Source organism: Barbus barbus, assembly GCF_936440315.1.
Source record: "Barbus barbus genome assembly, chromosome: 19".
NCBI lineage: Eukaryota > Metazoa > Chordata > Actinopteri > Cypriniformes > Cyprinidae > Barbus > Barbus barbus.
In genome coordinates, this window is record NC_136747.1 from 2149530 (window position 1) to 2171891 (window position 22362).

The following is a 22362-nucleotide window of genomic DNA, read 5'->3' on the forward strand; positions in this document are numbered from 1 at the left end:
GTCAAACTGATGAAAATGTTTTCTTAATTTTTATATTTGCATATGTTTTCTGAAGTTGCAGCGCGTTGAGCTCTCTCAGCCATGGTAGTTTGTCCTGGAAACTATAAAAAAAGAAAAACATCACCAGTTGTTAAATTTAAATCTGTGTTTGCTGGCTGGTGCTGCTGTGTTTTTACAGCGCTGCGCATTATAACCAGTCACACACGATTCTGTTGAGCTTATGAATGCAATGACCAATCAGAGGCGTTCAGATGAGTCACCGCTGAAACACTGCTGTTTCGTCACCACGCTCGCTCGCTGACTGAATTCTCTGGCAAATTCTCTAACCAGAAACAACAAAGTGTAGATGTGCGTACGAATGTAAGTGAGATATACATTTCACAGTGTAAACAGCTTCAGTGATTTTAATGGGAGTTTTTGAGAGTGCTTGAACTCGCTGGACTGAAGTGAAAATGTTCTTTGATCATTTAAATGTTCTTTGCTTTCGTTCTGTACAATGAAAGTGTTATAATTTGTAACTTAAAATGTTGTATTAAATTAAATACATATTAAAATATAAATACATATTAAAATATGTATTTGTTAAATATGAACATGTTAAATACATATTAAAATATTTTATGGCATGACACCCATATCTGGTACTTAAGTAGTTAATAGATTACACTATTAGGCAACTTTGTCCATCCTGTCACGATCTCTAGCTGGAGTGCCCATGAGCTCTGCTAGAGGACACTCCATCCCATACCTTTGCCATTCACCCTGGACTACTTTCGCCATAATCCTTTGACTCGTTATCTATTGCATCACCTGTCTCTCATCAGATCTCATTATCAGTTCACAGCTGTCTCACATTAGAAGGACTTTAAAGATGCACACAAACTTGAACACTTCACTGGTGATTGATAGCCTGTAATATTTCCTAGTTTCCTTGTGCTCCTTGTTTTCTGAGTTTCCTAGTTTCCTTGCCTTAGTGTTTTTGATCTTGGACTGTTTCCTTGTTTTTGATTGCTTGCTGCCTGCCCTGACTATTGCTTGTTTATGTCATGGTGCACACAGCAGGGAGGAACAAGGAACACGCAAACGAGGATGTAACTCAAAATAACAGTCTTTACTGAAGACATCAAGGCAGGGCAAGACAAGGCAAGGCTGACACAGACAGGAACACCGGGGAGTAACAAGTGGACCAGATGAAAACAAACTGAACAGACAGGACTATAAATACACAGAAAAATCATAGATAATGAGATGAACACGGCTGGACAAGAATTAACTAATGATCACATTTAACAAGGACAGGAAACAAACCAAATATGGAAACATGAGGCAGGAACATGGGACACATACGACCGAGGACTGACATAACTCCCCACTCCCGAAAGGCTCGTCCGGAGCCTTAACAGTTCCATCGGGGAGGGAGGGGGTGGGTGCTCTGGAGGCCCCTCAGGACAGACACGGACAGGAACACAGGATGGGGACCTCCAGAGTGGAACAGACAGACGTAGGCCAAGGCAGAGCTGGGAGCTCAGGAGGCCATGGCAGATGGTCTTCGGGGCCTGGGCCTCGGCCCGGCCCCTACAGCCGGATCCCTTTTACCCCACCAAAATTTCCCTGGGGAAGTTAGCGGGTATCAGGAGCCCTCCAGGGCTAGACACACAGAACAGTACATGACAGGACAGGAACAGGACTGGGACAGGACAACCCACAGGAACAGGAAGCCCTCCTGGGCTAGCTAGGAAGCTGAGGCTTCTTCTGGGCATGACATGAATCAGGGGCCCTCACAGGGTCCCTCAGCAACCGCCTCCACTTCCGCGACAAGGGGGCAGACGAGTCTCCGTGGACAAGACAAGACAAGACAAGACAGGATAGATTAAAACTGCTCCTGTGGACACAACACAAAACCGGCACTCCTGGCCAGAACTAGGAAACAGCAGCGGCCGGCGGGCATGAGTCAGCGGCGATCAGGCGGGCTAGACTCAGCGGAGGATATCTCCCGCAATCAGCGGGCTGGAGGGCTCGCGGCCAGCGGACTCGCGGTACTCGTGGTGATCCTGCCGAACTCCCACGCCGACTTGCAGTGGGCTATGGCGGGATCACGAGTGGTGACTTCCTTGCTGCGGGACAGACAGACACAGGAACAAAATAAAAACTAGAAAAAACAAACAAAACAAAAACGAGGTGAAGGGGCGCCGCTTACTGTATGATGGTCTGGTCTTCTGTCACGGTGCACACAGCAGGGAGGAACAAGGAACACGCAGACGAGGATGTAACTCAAAATAACAGTCTTTACTGAAGACATCAAGGCAGGGCAAGACAAGGCAAGGCTGACACAGACAGGAACACCGGGGAGTAACAAGTAGACCAGACGAAATCAAATTGAACAGACAGGACTATAAATACACAGAATAATCATAGATAATGAGATGAACACGGCTGGACAAGAATTAACTAATGATCACATTTAACAAGGACAGGAAACAAACCAAATATGGAAACATGAGGTGGGAACACGTGACACACATGACAGAGGACTGACAGTTTATTGGATTACCTTGTTTGCTACTGTTTGCTGGTACTGAACTCTGCCTGTCTGACCACGTTTTGGAATAAAGCCTCCATACCTCAGTTGTCACGACTCAACATTTCACATCGCACATTATAAATCAATTAACATAATCTATATAAAGATGCAAAATACATTTATTTGCACGTATTTAAGAATCGAGATATTTCATGATATTGTTAAAACATTTGGGAATATTTCGAATCAAAAGGGAAAAATAAATAAACATAAGCCTATAACAATAATACACTGGCAGCTGTGTCACATGACAAGCATGACGAGCCACCTTCCCCCTTCACTCGTGCCCTGATACTGTTACGGAAGAGGACTGGAGGCAGAGAGGCGGTACAAAGGTAAGTTTATTTGACCAACAGGTGAGAAAGGAGCGTGATGGCAGGTGAGTGAAACCACTTGAGAGTTCTCAGAGATAATCTTCAGAGTTTGAACTTGTCTTTCACAGGAGGAGCGGGGATCACGGGAAACCTGAGGCGACACACACCACGGACTCGGAGCAGACACTCGGGATTCTAGGAGCAGACGGAGCAGGTATCCTAGGAGCACAGAATGCAGTTCAGCAGGTTAACAGGTAAGTATACAGAATGTCAAGGTTTCCTAAGGCTGTGGTAGTTTTAGCAGTCCAACTTTAAAAGAACGAGACCGGACATCGAGTGTTTGGTGGTGTGTGTCTTTATGGGGAGCGGTGACGAGGATCGTGACCAGGAGCAGGTGAGTGTAATCAGAACACAGGTGAGAGTGATGGTGGCAGAGCCTGGCAGATCTGTGACATTAGCTCCCCCTCCCGGAAGGTGCGTCCCGCACCGTAATAACTACATCGGGGACAGAACGTCCTGAAGGCCGATGCAGGGCAGGGACACAGGGGAAGCCTTCAGGCTGTATCCAGGGACGCGGGAAGTCGTGGCGGATCAGGAGGTTCGGGGAGCCGTGGAGGATCAGGAGGCTCGGGGAGCCGCGGCGGATCGAAGAGCTTGGGAGGCCATGGCGGGACTGGAGACTCGGGAGGCCATGGCGGGACTGGAGACTCGGGAGACCATGGCGGGACTGGAGACTCGGGAGGCCATGGCGGGACTGGAGACTCGGGAGGCCATGGCGGGACTGGAGACTCAGGAGGCCATGGCGGTACTGGAGACTCGGGAAGCCATGGCGGGACCATGGCGGATCAGAGAGCTTGGATGGCCCTGGCGGATCAGGGAGCTTGGATGGCCATGGCGGATCAGGGAGCTTGGATGGCCCTGGCGGATCAGGGAGCTTGGATGGCCATGGCGGATCAGAGAGTTTGGATGGCCATGGCGGATCAGGGAGCTTGAATGGCCCTGGCGGATCAGGGAGCTTGGATGGCCCTGGCGGATCAGAGAGCTTGGATGACCATGGCGGATCAGGGAGCTTGGATGGCTATGGCGGATCAGAGAGCTTGGATGGCCATGGCGAATCAGGGAGCTTGGATGGCCCTGGCGGATCAGGGAGCTCTGTGGCCTTGGCCTCTGGCCCGGCCACCCAGGCCGTGCCTATATAGCCCCCCCAAAAAAAATTATTGGGGAATTTCCCTGTGGGACGCTCTGGAGGAGCGGGATCTGTGGGGCGGGCTCTGTGGGGCGCTCTGGAGGAGCGGGCACTAGAAGGCGCTCTGGAGGAGTGGGCACTTGAGGGCGCTCTGGAGGTGCGATGCTGGACCGGTCCAGTGGAGACATAAAGAGGGCGCTCTTGAAGCGCGTACTCTTGGGGGCGCTTTGACAGCGCGGATTCCCGGGGATCGGGAACGGCACTCCTGGCCGGGGTCTGAGAACTGGATTCTCGGGGTTCGGGCTCGGCAATTCTGGCTGCGGCTTGAGAACTGGATTCTCGGGGTTCGGGCTCGGCACTCCTGGTCGTGGCTTGAGAACTGGACTCTCGGGGTTCGGGACCAGCACTCCTGGCCGTGGGCTGAGAGCTGAATTCTCAGGATTCGGGATCGGCACGTTTTTCCCCCAAACAGTTTGTTCACTTAAGACATAACCGATTGCGTTTACATGAATACTCGCAAAGATGGACAAAAAGAGAAATCTGCAATCAGTCTGCCAGACTGAATTGAGTTCTACTTCATGGTATACTGCACTTTTAATAACTCTTTTTATTGCTATTAAGCATGTAATACTTTTTATTTTGTTGTTCATCCATGTTTCTTTATCACTCTAACGTGTTAATAACTTCAAACAGTGGCCTACTGCTCACTGAAATCTGTGTGGATATAGGCTACACAGGCCTTGATATAAACAAAATCTCTGTTGAGTTGACACATACATCGCCATATCACCCAGCCGTATAAAACAATAATCAGTTTTGCTTACTTTATTTCACTCGTGTCCAGTGGTCGTCATATATCTCAGACATTGTTAACTTAACTGCTTGCGTTTGATTCCACAGACAGGTCCATATGTCACAGATGTTTGCTCCTGCTGCAATGGTATGGCCAACAGTAGAATGTCTTTTGTCATCCACATTTTATTACTAGAGCTACAAAACAATTTAGCTCTACTCTGGTGTAATACATTAGGAAATGTCTTTGCATGGCGGTTAGGTGAGAATTTTCGTTTTTACTTTGTTTCACACTGACCCCTCACTGACTTCTGTATCCTTGTGAAAATAATGCATTCCAACTTTTAATAAAAGTCAGTTAGATAATTCAGTTAGATAGTAACAAATTAGTTTTTTTTGAGACTTTAATATTTGCGGTAACACTTTATTTTAGGGTCTCTTAACTAGTTGCTTTTTAGCATGCATATTACTAGAATATTAGCCATTTATTAGTAGTACTTAAGCACATATTAATGCCTTATTCTACATCCCTAATCCTACCCAATACCTAAACTTAACAACTACCTTACTAACTATTAATAAGCAGCAAATGAGGAATTTATTGAGGGAAAAGTTGTAGTTAATAGTGAATAAGTGTTCCCTATTCTAAAGTGTTACCCTATTGGCTATTATTTTGCAGAGAAACAAAGATTGCAAAAAACAAAGAAACAAACAAACAAAAAAAGACATTTTGTTGATTTTGCATTGGAATTAGCGATTGTTGAATCACGAAAAACTGGTGGGACTGTCAGTTGTATTTACATTTTTTCCTTCATGCTTCCTTCATGATGTTCATTTGTTTCCTTGGTTACACATTACCCTTACCTTGTTTCTAGATTTGTTCCTTGTTATCCTGCATATTTATAGCCCTCTGTTTCTTTCAGCTAAGTAGTGACAGTAGTATCACACAAACACAAACAGAGGTGTCTTTAGTCAGATGTGCTTTTGGATTTTACTGTGGCTACTGTTGGAGTGCATCTGACCCCTTCTGGAGTCTGATTCCAGCTTGTGGTGGCATAATAATCGCAGATACAAGCAGTGTGCCATCTGAAGCTTTTAGATCCAGTGTACAGGAGCTGCTCCTGTTTTGTGCATGATTGAAATGATCTGCTCTCACTACAGTATAGGGTGGCAATCTTCAGGCATTTCACGATCTGATCTGATTCTGGGAGTCACGCTCTGATTCCAAAATGATTCTTGATCTACATTTTTTCCTAATTAATTCTTCTGTTGTGCAAATACATCTTTACAACTTTACATTATAACCAAAATTGCAGTTTCTATGATTTTTGTTTATAGTCGGAATTTCTGTATATCAGTAGGCTACGAACATCTTAAAAATAGGGGTGTGAATCTTCACTGGTGTAGCATTTTGACCAATCAGACACACAATTTTGCATTTGATTTAACAAATCAATTAGTTATTAGATTAACAAATGGTCACAGACCCCCCCACCCAATACACATACTGGTGCTGGTGTGTCTGTCAACGACTCCAGGCCCCTGGTTTCATGGCAACCCATCTGATAAGACCTGTTTTATTGCTCAATGGAATGCGGGTAGAGCAACACTTCCTCTTAGTTCTCTAATTAATTAATAGAAAAACCTTTCTTTGAATGAACACACATATCTTCAGGTCATTGTGTATATTATTACTGTTCTTGTATATGTTTTTGTGTATTGTACACTGTTTTCTGCATGCTTATGATAGATCACTAGTTAATATCACTTTAGCTGCATCATGTTTAATCTCTATCAATTCGACTTCGGATGATCTAATTGAGAGTATTACATGTCGATACCTATGCAACATATTAGTGTCCTAAGAATCTTTTGAATTTGTGCATTAACCCAGGCGAATTACCTATGCAAATTACCATGTTCAGAGACAAAGGGTCATACAAATTTCCCTCCAAAAATCCAGGACTCCATTGGGTATTTGACACCCCAGAGGTGTGACCCCTATAGCAGATAAGCTCTCACTTCAGAGATGCCCAAGCAGTCTGCGGTTTTGCTAGATCCAAAGAGGATGTGAGGTAAAACTTGTTCTGGACCCTCTAAGTTGTCTTTCCATTTAACCAAGCTCCTCAGCAGATCTCTTTCTTAGTTTTTTTTTTTTTGCATTCAACACTTGGAAGAACATTTCTACCTCAGAACATCTTGGGAATTTATCACTCTTCAACCCGGAAGAACGTGATCGGGAGTCCAAAACTTTGAAACCATTAAGACTTTCATCTGAGACTGCATTCCGGACACTCGACCCGGCCAAAGGCAGTGTAAGTATAACATTTAACTAAACGAAACAGAGGTTTAGTATAAGTTATAGACCCCATTATAAATGGTGCTGATGGTTTTACTCAGGTGGTTAAATTACTTTCTCCATAACTGCATTCTCTGGTTTTCCTGATGATTTCATCCATCAACGCTCATTAGCCTTTTCCCATGTATGAGTGATCGTATGTTTGTTTGTTAGTTTGTTTGTTAGACTAGTCTGCGTTAGTGTTTAGTTAATAAAAGTTGTGTGCACAAATTACATGGGTTTCTGATTGCCTTGCATATTAAATGTCCCTTTACGATTTTGACCCTTGCTACATGCTCTAATGCATTAATAGGAAAGTATTTTCTGTGGCCAAGGAAATATCCTTAGAGTTGATACGGACAGATCAGCTGATGGCAATTTAATTCTGCGACAGTTATTACTGTCAGCCGATATAAATAATTGTAATTAATCATAATTAATTGTAATTATTTATATACAATTCCCTTTTGAGCTTATAAATTGTTACACTGGTTTCACAATTCAATTCAATTACGATTATCATTATCAACTCAATATCACAATGTCACATTCTCAATTTTCAATAGTACTGCACATGGCTAATTTTTTTATACAAATTTTATATCAAATTTATTTTGTGCAAAATGTGCTTTTTAACATTATATAAGCAGGCTAGTTTTTAAAACAATTTCTTATTTAAAATAAGCGTTCTTGAAGTATCTGATAGCTTACAGACAATAGTTATGGGTTTTTCTTTTTTCCTCAGCATTATTGTTGTTTGATTATTACTGCTGAGATCACAGACTGTGGCAGCTTTAACAGGCTGCATTCACACTAATGCACAGATTTATTTCGATATATCAGATGTTTTGTCCTGCTCTGAAAACATAACTGTCTGTGTGTACATCAATTTTATATAAAAGTACATCTAATATATACTGCATTCCAAACGGCAGAAATGAAAGCATCTCTAAAGTAAAACACTGAAATAACAGCAGGTGGAAACACACTGTCAAGCAATGCTCACGTGTCTCAAATTCTGTGCAATGAACCCTGCGACAATTCTCTCTAGCGCGCACACGTGCCATATGCGGGAAAAAAATACCAAGCTCAGAATCAATTCAAATGAAATATTCAGAATCGTTGAAGAGAGAATCGCAATGCATCGGAGAATTGATTTTTTTCTCCCACCCTTACTACAGTATAAAAGCTACTGTAGGTTAACAGATTTGACAGAGGAACCTGCGCCTCAGTTGGACTCCTATCATGTCAAGTGTCATAAATATTTACAGTTTTATAGGCATCACCTTCTTTGATTTTATGTTACTATTTGATACCGGTTACATTCACGAATAGAACATGGACTTGATTTCCACTGCATGTACTCAAGCCTCTATTTTAAGCTGCTGTGTGAGAAAGGAAATATTGAGATTCACACCTGTCAATCCCAATCACTGACTCTGAATGTGTGAATGTAGAATATGAATGCATTGAGATACCTGTAAGAACCCGTGAAACACGAATTAATCCTCCAGACGACATTAAAGAAGATCATTTAGCTTAGGCTGAAATTCTACAGCACTCACTGTAAATAATTCAACACAAATGGGTTTGAACCTTATTTTGTTTAGAAGACAGACCTGGGGCCAGGGGACTAGAATGTACAGGGGAGAAAACCTGAATATTTATTGAATGGCTTCCATTTGGTGGGATGAGGGGATGAATAGCATGTTTACCTTGCAGCCTTCACAGGCACTGACACCATAGTGGTACCCCGAGGACTTGTCCTGGCAGACGAAGCAGGGTTTGTAGACACGAGGAGGGGGTAGAGGTGATGGAGGACTGGGGACCAATTCCTCTGAACTGGTGCTCTGATTCTCAATGGCTGTAGGGGCAGAAAGAGACGAGAAACATAACTGATGATGATTGAGATGAAAACTACAGTCTGAGAAAAACAACTGACTTCAGATGAACTTAAGACTTGTGAGCAATTGTCTTGAGACTTGATTTAGCTGTGAAAAGCAATGAATACATACAATGAAAACAGCAGGAATACAACACAAAAGTGCTCAACCTCTGTGTAACCCATACCTGTTTGTCTTTTGGAAGTACAGTATAGCAAGTATGTAAATGCAAAATTTCTTGTAGGCATACAGTTGACTAGGATCTGAAAAAAAAAGCCTGGAGACCTGGTTTGAACTCTGCCTTGAAAGACTTTAGTCTAATATTCAGCTCTAGTCCAAGTGAAAACCCAGTGAGCAACATCAACCTAACTGCTTTCTAAGGCAGCATGCTAACTTAAATAATTATGCTGACAATTAAGTGACTGACTTGGAATGATCTCCACAGACACTGAAACTTGCCTTCAACATAAAGGATACGTACAGTGCAGCCTCAGAATTTGGCCAAAATGAAGCATTTTAGAATGACACAAATTCATTTCCAAAAGATAGATAGCATAATGGGCTTTCAGTTTTGAATTGGCTGCATAATGATCTAAAATTCATGCATTTGGATCTCGTCTTTCTGTTTGGCTTTTGTCTGTCCGTTTTCGCCTGGTCTTGTCTACATTTCATCAGCTGGTTAATCACAAAATTAGATCATGCTGGCTTAACTGAATTGTGTTGGCTTACTGAATGTGCACTAGTAATGTACATCAAGTTTTACAAGTATATTTTAACCAGATGACCCAACGGTAGCTGCACGGATCTCAGGCTGTCTGGCATGGATGGAAGAACATCACCTACAGCTCAACCTGGCAAAGACGGAACTTCTGGTCTTCCCTGCCACTCCGACTCTACAGCATGACTTCACGATTCAGTTAGGCTCATCAATGATTGCCCCATCAACTTCGGTCAGAAATCTTGGTATAATCTTTGATGACCAGCTGACCTTCAAAGAGCACATTGCAAAGACTGCTCGATCCTGCAGGTTTGCACTATACAACATCAGAAAGATCAGGCCCTTTCTGACAGAGCATGCTGCACAACTTCTTGTCCAGGCCCTTGTTGTTTCTAGACTGGACTACTGCAATGCTCTTCTGGCTGGTCTGCCATCAAACACAATCAAACCTCTACAAATGATTCAGAATGCAGCGGCACGACTGATCTTCAACGAGCCCAAAAGAGCGCATGTTACACCTCTCTTCATCTCCTTGCACTGGCTACCAGTGGCAGCTCGCATCCAGTTCAAGTCACTGATGCTTGCGTACAGAACTACCACAGGCTCTGCACCCTCCTACTTCCACTCACTATTACAAACCTACATCCCCTCCAGAAGTCTGAGATCTGCTAGTGAGAACGCCTTGTGGTACCATCACAGAGAGGCTCAAAATCACTCTCCAGAACATTCTCGTTCACCATTCCTGGCTGGTGGAATAATCTTCCCACCCCTATCCGGAACGCCGGATCCCTGGCAATCTTCAAGCAACAACTGAAAACTCATCTCTTTCGGCAGTACTTGACTTCATCCTAAACTCAAAAAAAAAAAAACCTTTCCCTCTATCTTTCTCTCCACTTACTAGCTTGTACTTATTTGAACAATGACTGAGACTTGGTGTTATGAGCACTTCCTCTGTCTGATTGCCTCTTCAAGATTAATGGCTTTTTGTATTCCCCAATTGTAAGTCGCTTTGGATAAAAGCGTCTGCCAAATGACTAAATGTAAATGTAAATTTTACATTTTGAAAGCTGTCTAAAAACTTTCACCAAAAGAGGATCCCCTTAAATGTGCATTTTTTAGATGTTTAAGCCTTTATTTTGGATAAGTTTCACGACTTATTGTAAAATTAAGAGATTAATGTTCAGACTTTTGCATATTATAACCTGGAACTTGGATGTGGGAAATAATTACATTAGATCCAAAAGATAGTTTAAGCAACATGCGCAGATGCTACAGAACACAGTTAGCTGACTAGCTGTATAAGATTGGGTGCTACGCTAATATATTACTTCACAGGCATTACTGGCTTGTACTTTTACATCCATAATATTATAAATTTACAGTTTATTACTGGTCTGTTGTTTTACACTGTTGTAATTTTTAAAGATTTCATATTATTTTAAGGTGAGCTTAAAGGGTGCACTACTATGAAAATCACACAGCTTCAGTGTGACATCAATAAGAAAAAGTATAGATATAGATATTGTTAATAATAGTTGTTCATATTAAAATATGTCTAAACTTAATACATGAACTAGATTATTTATTTAGCAAAATCTTGTCATTTTAATAATTATTACATGAAATGTATTAAAAATTGTTGCTGCTCCCAGCTCAGTATGCTCTCTTTAAGCTCTTCCACATTGAACGTATATGTAAATACTTCATAAACAGACTTTAAATATTAACTGATAGTTATCACTTTAAGTTAATCTTTATAAAATGTGTAATAACTTATTTTAACAGCTTTAAGATGACAAAATCGAGACATAACTATAGTTTATACCCAAAGATGAAAGAGGCATGTCGTCCATCAGAAATCTGTCTAGGAAAAAAGCAACTAAAGGCTGGAATACACTACATGACTATTAAAATGTGAACAGATTTTTAAAACACCAGGCATCATGCACTTAATGAATAGTCACAAAGGAACACTGGCCATCATACACTAAACGATTGAGGATCACACACTAGCAGACTTTAAATTCCTTCCGATCACAACAAACTCACACAGAAATGTGCGCATTGTTTTGGTGTTCATCCCCATGAATTAAATCTTTTATTTCATTTTTTAATATGTGTTATTAACTGAACGTGGACTAGTTTTGATGTTGCAGTGTGCTTAAATGACACTTCACTATGATATGCTTGATTTTAGTGTGTTTTTTATTTTATTTTGTACCTTCAAATAAATCATTTTTTAATTATTCTTTAAAAAGGTTTTTTAAAATAAACACGCATTTTTAATAAAACATGATGCGAGCTTAATGGGAACAGGGGTGTGCTTAAAGGGTACACAAATATGCCCATTAAGCACAGCCAGACTTTTTGCATTTAATGATGTATATCTTAATTTAAATTATTTTGTAATTTAAAATAAAATTTTATATTTTTATGTGAGAGATTGATATTTTATTTTAACATAACTTTTTGTACCAAAACCAATATCTTGTGCAATAAAAAGGTCTAAATGTAGATTTTGGTGAGCTTAATAGGTACGTTTACCTACTCATAGATAATATAATATTAATAAAGTAAAAGGCCACTGAAGTGCACTTAAGAGTACAGTTTCTGAACACACTTAAGTATTCTTTAAAAAATGCAATTACCTGAACTACCTAATTGTAGTGTTATATTAATATGTTGATATTACATTTAAATTATTTTTAATTGTAATCAATTGCAACTTAATAATTAGAAATGTGCAATAACAAACATACATAGTTAAACATGCAGTTTTCAACAGAAATGACATGGACGTACATTTTAGTTTAACATAAATGTTTGCCAAATACTTGACAATACAATGAATTAAATACATTTATTTAAATGTTTATTTACTGACATGTTTATTAAAATATTTTACAGCAATACATACCAACTTATTTGTTATTGTTGCTACAGCACATGCAAAAAGTATTCAGACCCCTTCAGTTCTGTCCAGATTGTATTTTGTAACCTTATATTTGAACTCACTCTAAAATTCAGCTAAATTGCATTTAATATGAATTTAAGTAATTTATTAACTAGCATTTAAGTGCATGAAAACATTACATTCAGTTTGTACTTAATCACATGCTTTAGTATTTCTGTAATAAAACACTAGTTTACGTATGCTAAAGTGTACTTCTTTTTCACAAGGGTAGACTCCTAGTCTTCAAGTATCTTGAATCAACCACACACCAGCAGTCCATGCAGTCAGTATCAATGGATCAGCCGACAGCGGCAGTAGTCATGTACTGTGCTTCACTACATGCAGATCTGCTGATCAGATTACAGCAGTTCACCACAGTCAAATCAATTAACTCCGTTATCTCATTCACTTGCTTCTATCCATCAGAAATTATATTTCCCCATGCGTGTTTCTAACCCAAATCATCCCAATTAAAAATCCCTCAACAAATACATTTCTTAGGACAGAAATCTGATTTCTGGCTGAAAGCATGGCCGAGTGGTACATAGCTGAAAATGGTATACAGCTAAAATCTCAATATTTTTCAGCTTTTTGACAATATCTGATAGATATCTTAATATTCATGTATTTGCTCAGAAATGTGTTTTCAGTCATATATACTACAGTATAACAATAGCCTGAGCTAAATTTCAAAAGTCAGTGAAGAGTCTTGCACTGTCCATGCAATACCTGTATTTAATTTTTTTGAGCATTATTAACATAGCTCAAAATATTATAGCATAAGTTTGCAACATTAAGCTTAACAAAAAAGAAAGGGTCAGAATATATGTTTTGAGTGTACTATAGAAAAAATAACAAATGAGCTAAGTATTGCTACTAAAACATTTTAATAAACATATAACAAATAGTCCCCGCCCCCCACAATGATTCAAAATGATTTACACATTTATAAGCAACAAAATCATTGCAAATACACTGTAAATATTGAATATATTGCCCAGCTGTAGCTGACAGCTATGTTTCTGAATTATTAAAGCTGGTTTATAGGAAAAGATAGACTGACTTGATGGAATCATAGCTCACGGTTGATAGCCACAAATCAAACAGCATGCTTCTTAACAGCGCTCTGTCTCTATGATCCAAAGCAACAAGACTTGCTTGAATTGATTTTTTAACGCACTTCTGAGCACATCAGTTTAGTAAACTACATTACTGAGGACAAACGACTGTCTTGTTTGAGAGAGTTAACAGGATAAAGAGACCACGCTTATTGGATGAGATTGATTCCTCAAGTAAAGAACGCTGTGTTGTGTAGTTGTGTTTGTGTGTGCAGAATAACAAAGGTACGCTACTGAAGCTGAATTAGCCTCAGGCTTAAGATGGTTAATTTTCTGAGAGACCTTGACCAGGTATGTGTTTGCATTTGATTCAGCAGTTTAGGGGTATGAAGCTCTTTTATTTTAAAATGCTCTTTATACTTGACAGCCTGCAAAACAAAGAGATCGGTTTTCTTCTTTAGGAAAACAGATGTCTTTGGAGATAATAAAAAGTCTTTTAGAAGTCAAAAACGTTCTAAAGTTTAGGGATGTCAGCTGTTGACAAGAGTGGTCTGGACCCTTCAAATAAACTCCAAAAAACACAGCAGATATATATATATGAATTACATTATGTTTATAGTATATGTTTCCCCACTAAATGGGCAATAGTTGTACTGAAGTCAGTGCAGTGACAGATAACTTCTTACTTGTTCTTTAAAAGTATCTGCTGTATTTGTAGCTTTTTTAAAGTATTCAGCAAACACAAACAGCTATAAACAGCATAAAATAACTAAAAATAGTTCATATTACTTAATTTTATGGGTAATTAGTTGTAGACTGACAAATGTAAGGTAGAATTTACCAAATTTCTCTTAGTATGTCATAAACTGTTAAACCTAGATAGTTTTTACTCAACACATGGGATGAAAATCTAACCTATCAAATAGAGTGAATTTATGTGATTGCTTTCTAATTCCAAGACCTTCTATGCATGCAGCTGAAAATTTAGAATACTCAACACATGAGAAGAAGGAGGTGATGAAACTCCATTCAAACTCAACTAGGCTAGCTCTTCCATCTATCATGACACACCAGGTTTGAAAGTGCAGAAGATTTTCTAGGGACAATGACTTTTACATGACTTCAGAAGGTTTGTTAATACAAAGTTCTGTCATGAAAGTCTAGATCATAAAAGAAGTTCATATGACTATATTTCTGTCATGTCAGCTCTTGGAGAGTTTAGCATGTTAATATACTGTACATGGCAATGTTAAAGTCCGTGTGAAACAGAAGTTGCTGCAGACTTTATTTCAGTATTGTGACGTATTTCCAACTGAAACTGAATATTGAGAAGAGGGAGAGTTTTATTTTAGTGCTCCTCCTCTCCATCTCTCGCTCGTAGCAAACCAATGGTTGGAGGGGCGTGGTTAAGGATATTTTGCCCAAGCCATCAAACCATCAAAGAGATGGAATGCCATTCCAGAGAGGAAGTAAATGTTCAGATTTTGAATAAAGATTACCAAGACAAGCTGTTTTTTTAAGTGGATTAACTTGCATGTATTAATTGTTCACCTCAAGACTAGCAATGTATGCTAACAAAGTAAATAGTGTACATTTTGATTTCATAAGGAATTTAATGTATTTGGTCTTGGCGGAATAGATCTGCTATGCTGCTGCTGCGGCAGTACTGAGACTTGCTACTGCCAATACATCCACAGACATGCTGCTGTGAGCATGTAAGAAATACTGCTGCTGCACATATAACATATATGAAATGACCCCCATATATAACACATATAAAATCACCCTGTAGCAGATCTATACAGGTGGAGCTGGGGAAGGTGGAGGGTTTCTGAAGTGCGTTGCAACAGCAAGCACCAGCCAAGTATTTGAATGTTGAACAGCAAAGCTCATTAGCTGCTGATACGAAAATAAACCAATCAGCTGTGCTGTGTGAATAATGATATGATTATTAGTTAGAACTGTGCCATTGTGATTTTATTTTTATTTATTTGCTAATTGGTCATTTTTTAAGGTTCAAACTCTGTTTGTATGCCTATATATATGCTCATGGAAAAAAAAAAGAAAAAAAAAAAGAGAAAAATAAAATGATGACAGTGCCTTGTATTTTCTTATACTATGCTCATCTATGTGTTGAAGACTTTTGATAAAAATGAAATCCATTATTTTCCATTAATACATAAAACTCAATAAATAATAATAATAATAATAATTTATTTTTTTTATTTTGACCAGAAATGGACCAGACAGCAATCAGAATTCCAGCAACACATTTCCAGACTTTTCACAAGTCCAGATGAATAGGACAGATCCGGCTACAGTCTCTATTTAAGCACACATTGATTGTGTACAGCCGAAGTCTCTCTCCGAGTGCTTGATCTGATTGTTTGGACAGACGAATGACTCTTATTGATCTCATATCTCACTCGTGCACCTCCCCAGTGACGCTCCTGTGAGGGAAGCCTGATTAAATTAATGAGGGCAGCTTGACATTTGTTTTAATTTGAGTCAAGACTATTAGTGTTGCGGCTTGTGGTAGAAAACAATGGTTTCCACCTGGAGAAGAGAGTCACTGGTAATATCCATGTCAGTGCTTGCAATATTTGCTAATCTGCTTTAATCATTGAAGACCACTTCGACCACTGATGTGTCATCTACTTGTAACAGGGGGACTGAGAGAGACTTTCTTAAAATTTTAATAGCTACAATTAAACAATCACAATTAAATTAAGGGAGCAATTACACAAGACAGCTGTTAGTCCACAATCAAAATGGCAAATAGGTTTTTAGCACAAATCATCCCAAACATAAGAACATGAATGCAGAGGTGCACATCCATCCATCTTAAGACACACTGCACGATTTTAGCAATCATATAAGATCATTGCATGTCACACTGCACGACATCGATCTAATAAACTTGGCTACGATGTGTGTGTAGACTGTACGATGATGACACCTACTGACTTGTATGCTACGACGCACGTTTCTATAGAATAATACGTCATCAGCATGTGTTAGTGGTAAATAAAAAGAGCATGATAAATCACACTTTAGCAGTTGTAGTATTTATGTGTGCTGAAAAAAGGCGAAAGAGGAAGGAAAAGAGCTTGAGGTAAGCAGCTTTATGTTTTAGCGCCATGTTGCATTTTTATTGGTTGGTCAGTAAACGTGGATCGTAGCGGCATGGTCATGCTGTATCGTAGGCTATCTTTGGTCGCAAGACCATGACAACGGTTGTCTTTGAATCTCTCTCACTGTACGACACAGGACCCCTGATTAGGAGCTACGATTGTTTCACGATACCAATCTTTTGTCTGGGACAGCCAAAAATCGAGCAGTGTGTTTCGGGCTTTATATGCACACACAGAAAGGCCTCAGCCAAGACTCAAACTAGTGACCTTCCTGCTGTGAGACGACTAGACATGTGCCGGTATTCGGTAATGCATGAAATTGTTATCGTGTGCACTTCAAAATACCGAGAAAATTTATTTATTACAAATTATTCCGAATTTTGAATGCTTTTTAAGAATACTTTTCCCATCAAATGGTCACAATGCACAACACCACTGTATGCTGCGTCAAAGGTGTGTGCGCACTCTGATGTGAACAAGCACAGGTGAGAAGCGCATGGCGGAGCGCGTGAGAGACGCTCTGGATGAAAGTGCACATTCACTCTCTGACAGCAGATGGCGCTAAACAGCAGAAATGCAGCCGTTACCACATAAACCCCATAAACAAAGCAGCTGCACTACTTTCTGTTTCTGAAACGTGTTTAAATTATTTAAATAGCCATTCAGATTTCTGTATTCATCACAGTGCCAAATACTTAAATATTTACATTTAATAAGCTATTCTTTTCACATTTTAATCTGGACTACAACATGCCCTAGATATTGTTTGTTCGGTCACACTTTACATTAGGGGTTCATTAGTTAACATAAACTGCCAATGAAAAATTCTTCTAAACATTCATTAATCTTAGGTAATTCCAATATTTAATAACACATTAAAATCAAAAGTTGCAACTGTGTTATTTAATGAGCTAATATGAACAAAGTGTTGTATTTTTGTAAACAAAGACTAATAACTTCTGTAGCAAATGTAGGTATTGCTCATTGTTAATGTTAATGCATTAACCAAGGTTAACTAATGAGATTATTTTAAAGTGATACCTATTGGTCTTTATAATTCTTTTGCACTTTAATCTGCATAAAATGGTTAACTTCATACAATTTTTGTGTATTGCTTTATTGTATTTAAAATGTTCAGTTATTTTTGTTATAAGAAAAAAGTATTTAAACCTGTTATACTGTTTTATGACAACACTTTTTTGCAACTGAATTTCAATATCGTGATAATAGCATATACCATGATGAAAGCATTAGCAATTAATCGCAACATGAAAATTTGATACCAGCATATCCCTAGAGATGACACTGAGCCACCGCGCCGCCTTACGGCAGCACATTTATAACAAAATCATAATTGTAACACTGTAGGCAAAAACACCATTCTTCCATTATAACACTGGGTTATTACACCAGAGAGAAGAAGAAAGATGACATCTGCAGAATATAAATAATCATTCTTACATTTCACTCATTACTGTTTATTTGAAATGCAATGCAGAGACGAGAGGTTCAGGCCACCTGCGGACACATGAGGCACATAAAGGCTTTTCCATTTACTCTTTCTGGTGGCAGGCTGCATTCACCACATGAGGTGCATAGGAACCTCTCTCCATTTTCTGGGCGATTAAATCTCATCGAAGTGGCCGGGTGACTTCCCGCATGCTAACATGCACAGAGCAGCCAGTAGATGAGTAAAGGACAATGACAGACAGGCCAGAAAGAGGGCAGCAGAAACGGTGAGCTGTGCTGTTAGAGAAAGTCTCATGGCTTGTCTCACTGAACTCTTACCCTCTGGCTGAACCCACTAGAGGGTCAAACAGGAAACTCTCACACCCATTCCAGACTATTCACTCAATGGGGGGGAAAACAAACTGAAAACAGCACTGCTGATGCACACAGTCAATCCAGAGACAGGTATGACTAGTCGACTGCCACAGAAAGAGAGAGAGAGAGAGAGAGAATGGGAACAACAGTTCTGAAGGAATGTGCACAGGATCCTACCACTCCCGAAGGGATTCCCAAATAGGAATTACAGCATAATACAAAACAAAAACTTTGAAAAAATCCAGTTCAATCCTGAAAGGATTTCTGGTACAATTCCCAGTAGGATAAAATGTTTCTGCAGGACATTGAAATTAATTAAAAAACTTAAAACTACCATAGTTAAAGCAAGTAACTACGGTAATGCTATCAACTACATTTTTTTATATTTCGTCCTTTTTGCACGTTACATGTACTTACTATCATAATAACAATTAATTATGCATAATTACATGCAATTAACCCTAAAACAAACCCTCATCCTAACCCTAACCATCTAGTAAGTACATGTAGTTAATTAATATTACTCAGTATTTAAATGTATAATTACGCTGTAACAAGTATACTTTAAAATAAAGTGCAACCATGCCATCTATTATGTTTACATTTTATCTTTTAATACGATTTACTGTCTTTTTAAAAATAGTATTATAGAACTATTACTAATCTATTACTATTGTAGTATACTACTACTAGTATTGTACTAGTAAAATAACACTATTATTTTAAGATTATTTACTACCAATAAGAACTGAAATGTCCAGATTAACAGATAAATGTAATTTTTATTCTTATACTTTTATTAAGTAATTTATTATTTTCAATTTGCATGTATCAAGAAATAAGGCAAGGCTCGGGGTAAAAATGCCACTAAAAGTAACATAGTAACATGTATTAAAAATCAAATACACAGTTTGCCAGTAAACTTTCATTCCACATTAATCTGGTGTAATGATAGTCCACTGGAGGCGAGCGTAGTGAGAACCCAAGTGCAGGTTATTTACAACGTGATCCAAAATACAAACATAATCCGAGACTTGGCTTGACTTGACATGAACAGACTTGACTTGACTTGAACAGACTTGACTTGAACAGACTTGACTTGACTTGAACAGACTTGACTTGACTTGAACAGACTTGACTTGACTTGAACAGACTTGACTTGACTTGAACAGACTTGACTTGACTTGAACAGACTTGACTTGACTTGAACAGACTTGACTTGAACAGACTTGACTTGAACAGACTTGACTTGACATGAACAGACTTGACTTGAACAGACTTGACTTAAACAGACTTGACTTGACTTGAACAGACTTGACTTGACATGAACAGACTTGACTTGACTTGAACAGACTTGACTTGACTTGAACAGACTTGACTTGAACAGACTTGACTTGAACAGACTTGACTTGAACAGACTTGACTTGAACAGACTTGACTTGAACAGACTTGACTTGACATGAACAGACTTGACTTGAACAGACTTGACTTGACATGAACAGACTTGACTTGACATGAACAGACTCGACTTGAACAGACTTGACATGAACAGACTTGACTTGAACAGACTTGACTTGAACAGACTTGACTTGAACAGACTTGACTTGAACAGACTTGACCAGACTTGACTTGACCAGACTTGACTTGAACAGACTTGACTTGAACAGACTTGACTTGAACAGACTTGACTTGGCATGGACAAACTATACTCACCGACAGCAGGTTACAACATCAATACATGACAAGGATCAATGGCAACATGATGGCTACTTATAACAAACAATCAGGGTCACATCACAAGAACCAACCAATGAAGAAACAAGACATATGACTAGGACAACCAATGAGAACCTGACACATACACAAGGCAGAGATACATGAGGGCAAGGGAAGCATGACACTAACAGCATGAATCAAACTACAAAATAAAAGACCTGAAAACAAGAACATGAAACCAAACCCAAAACTGGCGTGGCATCTGGTGACATTAAATGCATTAAAAATAGGAGATGAACAATTAGCACCAAAAGTGTAAATATGTCTAGGAACAGTCACAGTGTTTGCTAGTACATCTTTGTGTGTGTCTTCTGAAATGCGCCTCTGTAATTATGCCTCTTTTGTTCTGTATGGCAAACAAACAAAAGCAAATGTTTCCTTAGTGGTAACTCACCAGAGAACATGAGCTACTTAATAAAACTGAATGCAAACAAAAAAATAAACACAGTATAGCCACATGGAAAAAAAGAAAATGGGGGGAGAGAGAGAGAGAGAGAGAGAGATAGATAACTAGGGACGATGAGAGGAGCGACAGGCATTTCCTGTTCGTCCCTGAGAGAATGTTCCTAAAGTCTGATCTCTTTATACAATTATGTGATCATAGCTTAAACAACGCAGCTATTCTCCCAATTATATATAGTAGTGTTTGTTCAATATTTGAGCTAATTGAAAATAAAATACAGTTTGTGTTATCAGGCGTCTGGTGAGGATGTGCTTTTACTTCTCTAAGCTTCACTTTATGGTGGACTCTGATGTCCTGGGCCATCAGTAACGCTCTTGAAACTGCCCACAACAAGCATTTTGTTTTGCATGTGCAAATAAAAAATCTAGTTTTTGAGTACATATTTATATATTTAAGCTCTACTTTAGTACGTTTAACCACATAAAAACAAACACATGCACTAGAAATATTTAACCCTGGGTCATTCTAAACCCTGGGTAAATGTAGTCCTGGGTTATCTTGCCTCACATCTCAGACTGCTGTTTACCCAGGGTTAACCATTAATCCTGGTATTCATAAACTGGCGTTTCACACTGTACATTCCTAAACCCAGGGTTAATGATCTTATTTGCATGTTTGTCAGTGTCATTTATTGGACAAATGCTGCATGCAACCTGTTTGTGGCTCTAGCACCACGCATCCTCGTATTATATAGGCTATTGTTCACTGTAATATAAATGGACTTTTCAGTGGACTACAAAAGGTAAGAATAAAACAGGCTCTTCTTCACTCCTGACATGCTTTCCTTCACCATTTAACATGTTTCCACTGAAATAACTGTTTATACAACATGCAGTGTTTTCATGACTGTCCACAGCATGGTGTGACACAAGCACAACATGACACAAACTACGGCACAAAGATGGATCCTGCTAGAAAACAGACCGTAAAACAAAAAGAAAGATGGAAAAAAAATGATGAATGATGTGAACAGAGAGATGTGGAAGGTTTCATTTTAAGCTGTTTGAAACAATGTGCCGCTAGGCTGCATAGAGCAGAGAAAGACGATCTTGGCTTACAGTAATTAAGACACAACAAAATGGTTACACCTTGCAGGATTATTCGCCAAATAGGTAGTTGACATTTTCATAACTCTGGTATATGAATATTTGTATTTAAAAAAAATAGCCTATATATATATATATTTACACCACAGGGTGAACTGCCTAAAAGCTAACATGTGATGTGAAAGTGTCAAAAATATATATACATATATACTGTAAATATATATATATACAGTCAAACCAAATTTTATTCAGACTCCAAATAAAATTTTTCATATTTTTTTTACTTGTGGGTGCAG

At 39.1% G+C, this 22362-nt stretch overlaps 1 protein-coding gene across 1 annotated transcript in view; it reads right to left on the bottom strand.

Annotated features, from left to right (window-relative positions):
* Window positions 1-22362, bottom strand: part of LOC306885543 (retinoic acid receptor beta-like) — a gene marked incomplete at both ends in the record, with an annotated part of 167119 nt that overhangs the window by 71801 nt on the left and 72956 nt on the right. Inside the window, one exon of the mRNA XM_079442143.1 lies at window positions 8927-9075. Within this exon, the coding sequence (XP_079298269.1) occupies window positions 8927-9075 (149 nt within the window). The remainder of the gene's footprint in view (window positions 1-8926; window positions 9076-22362) is intronic.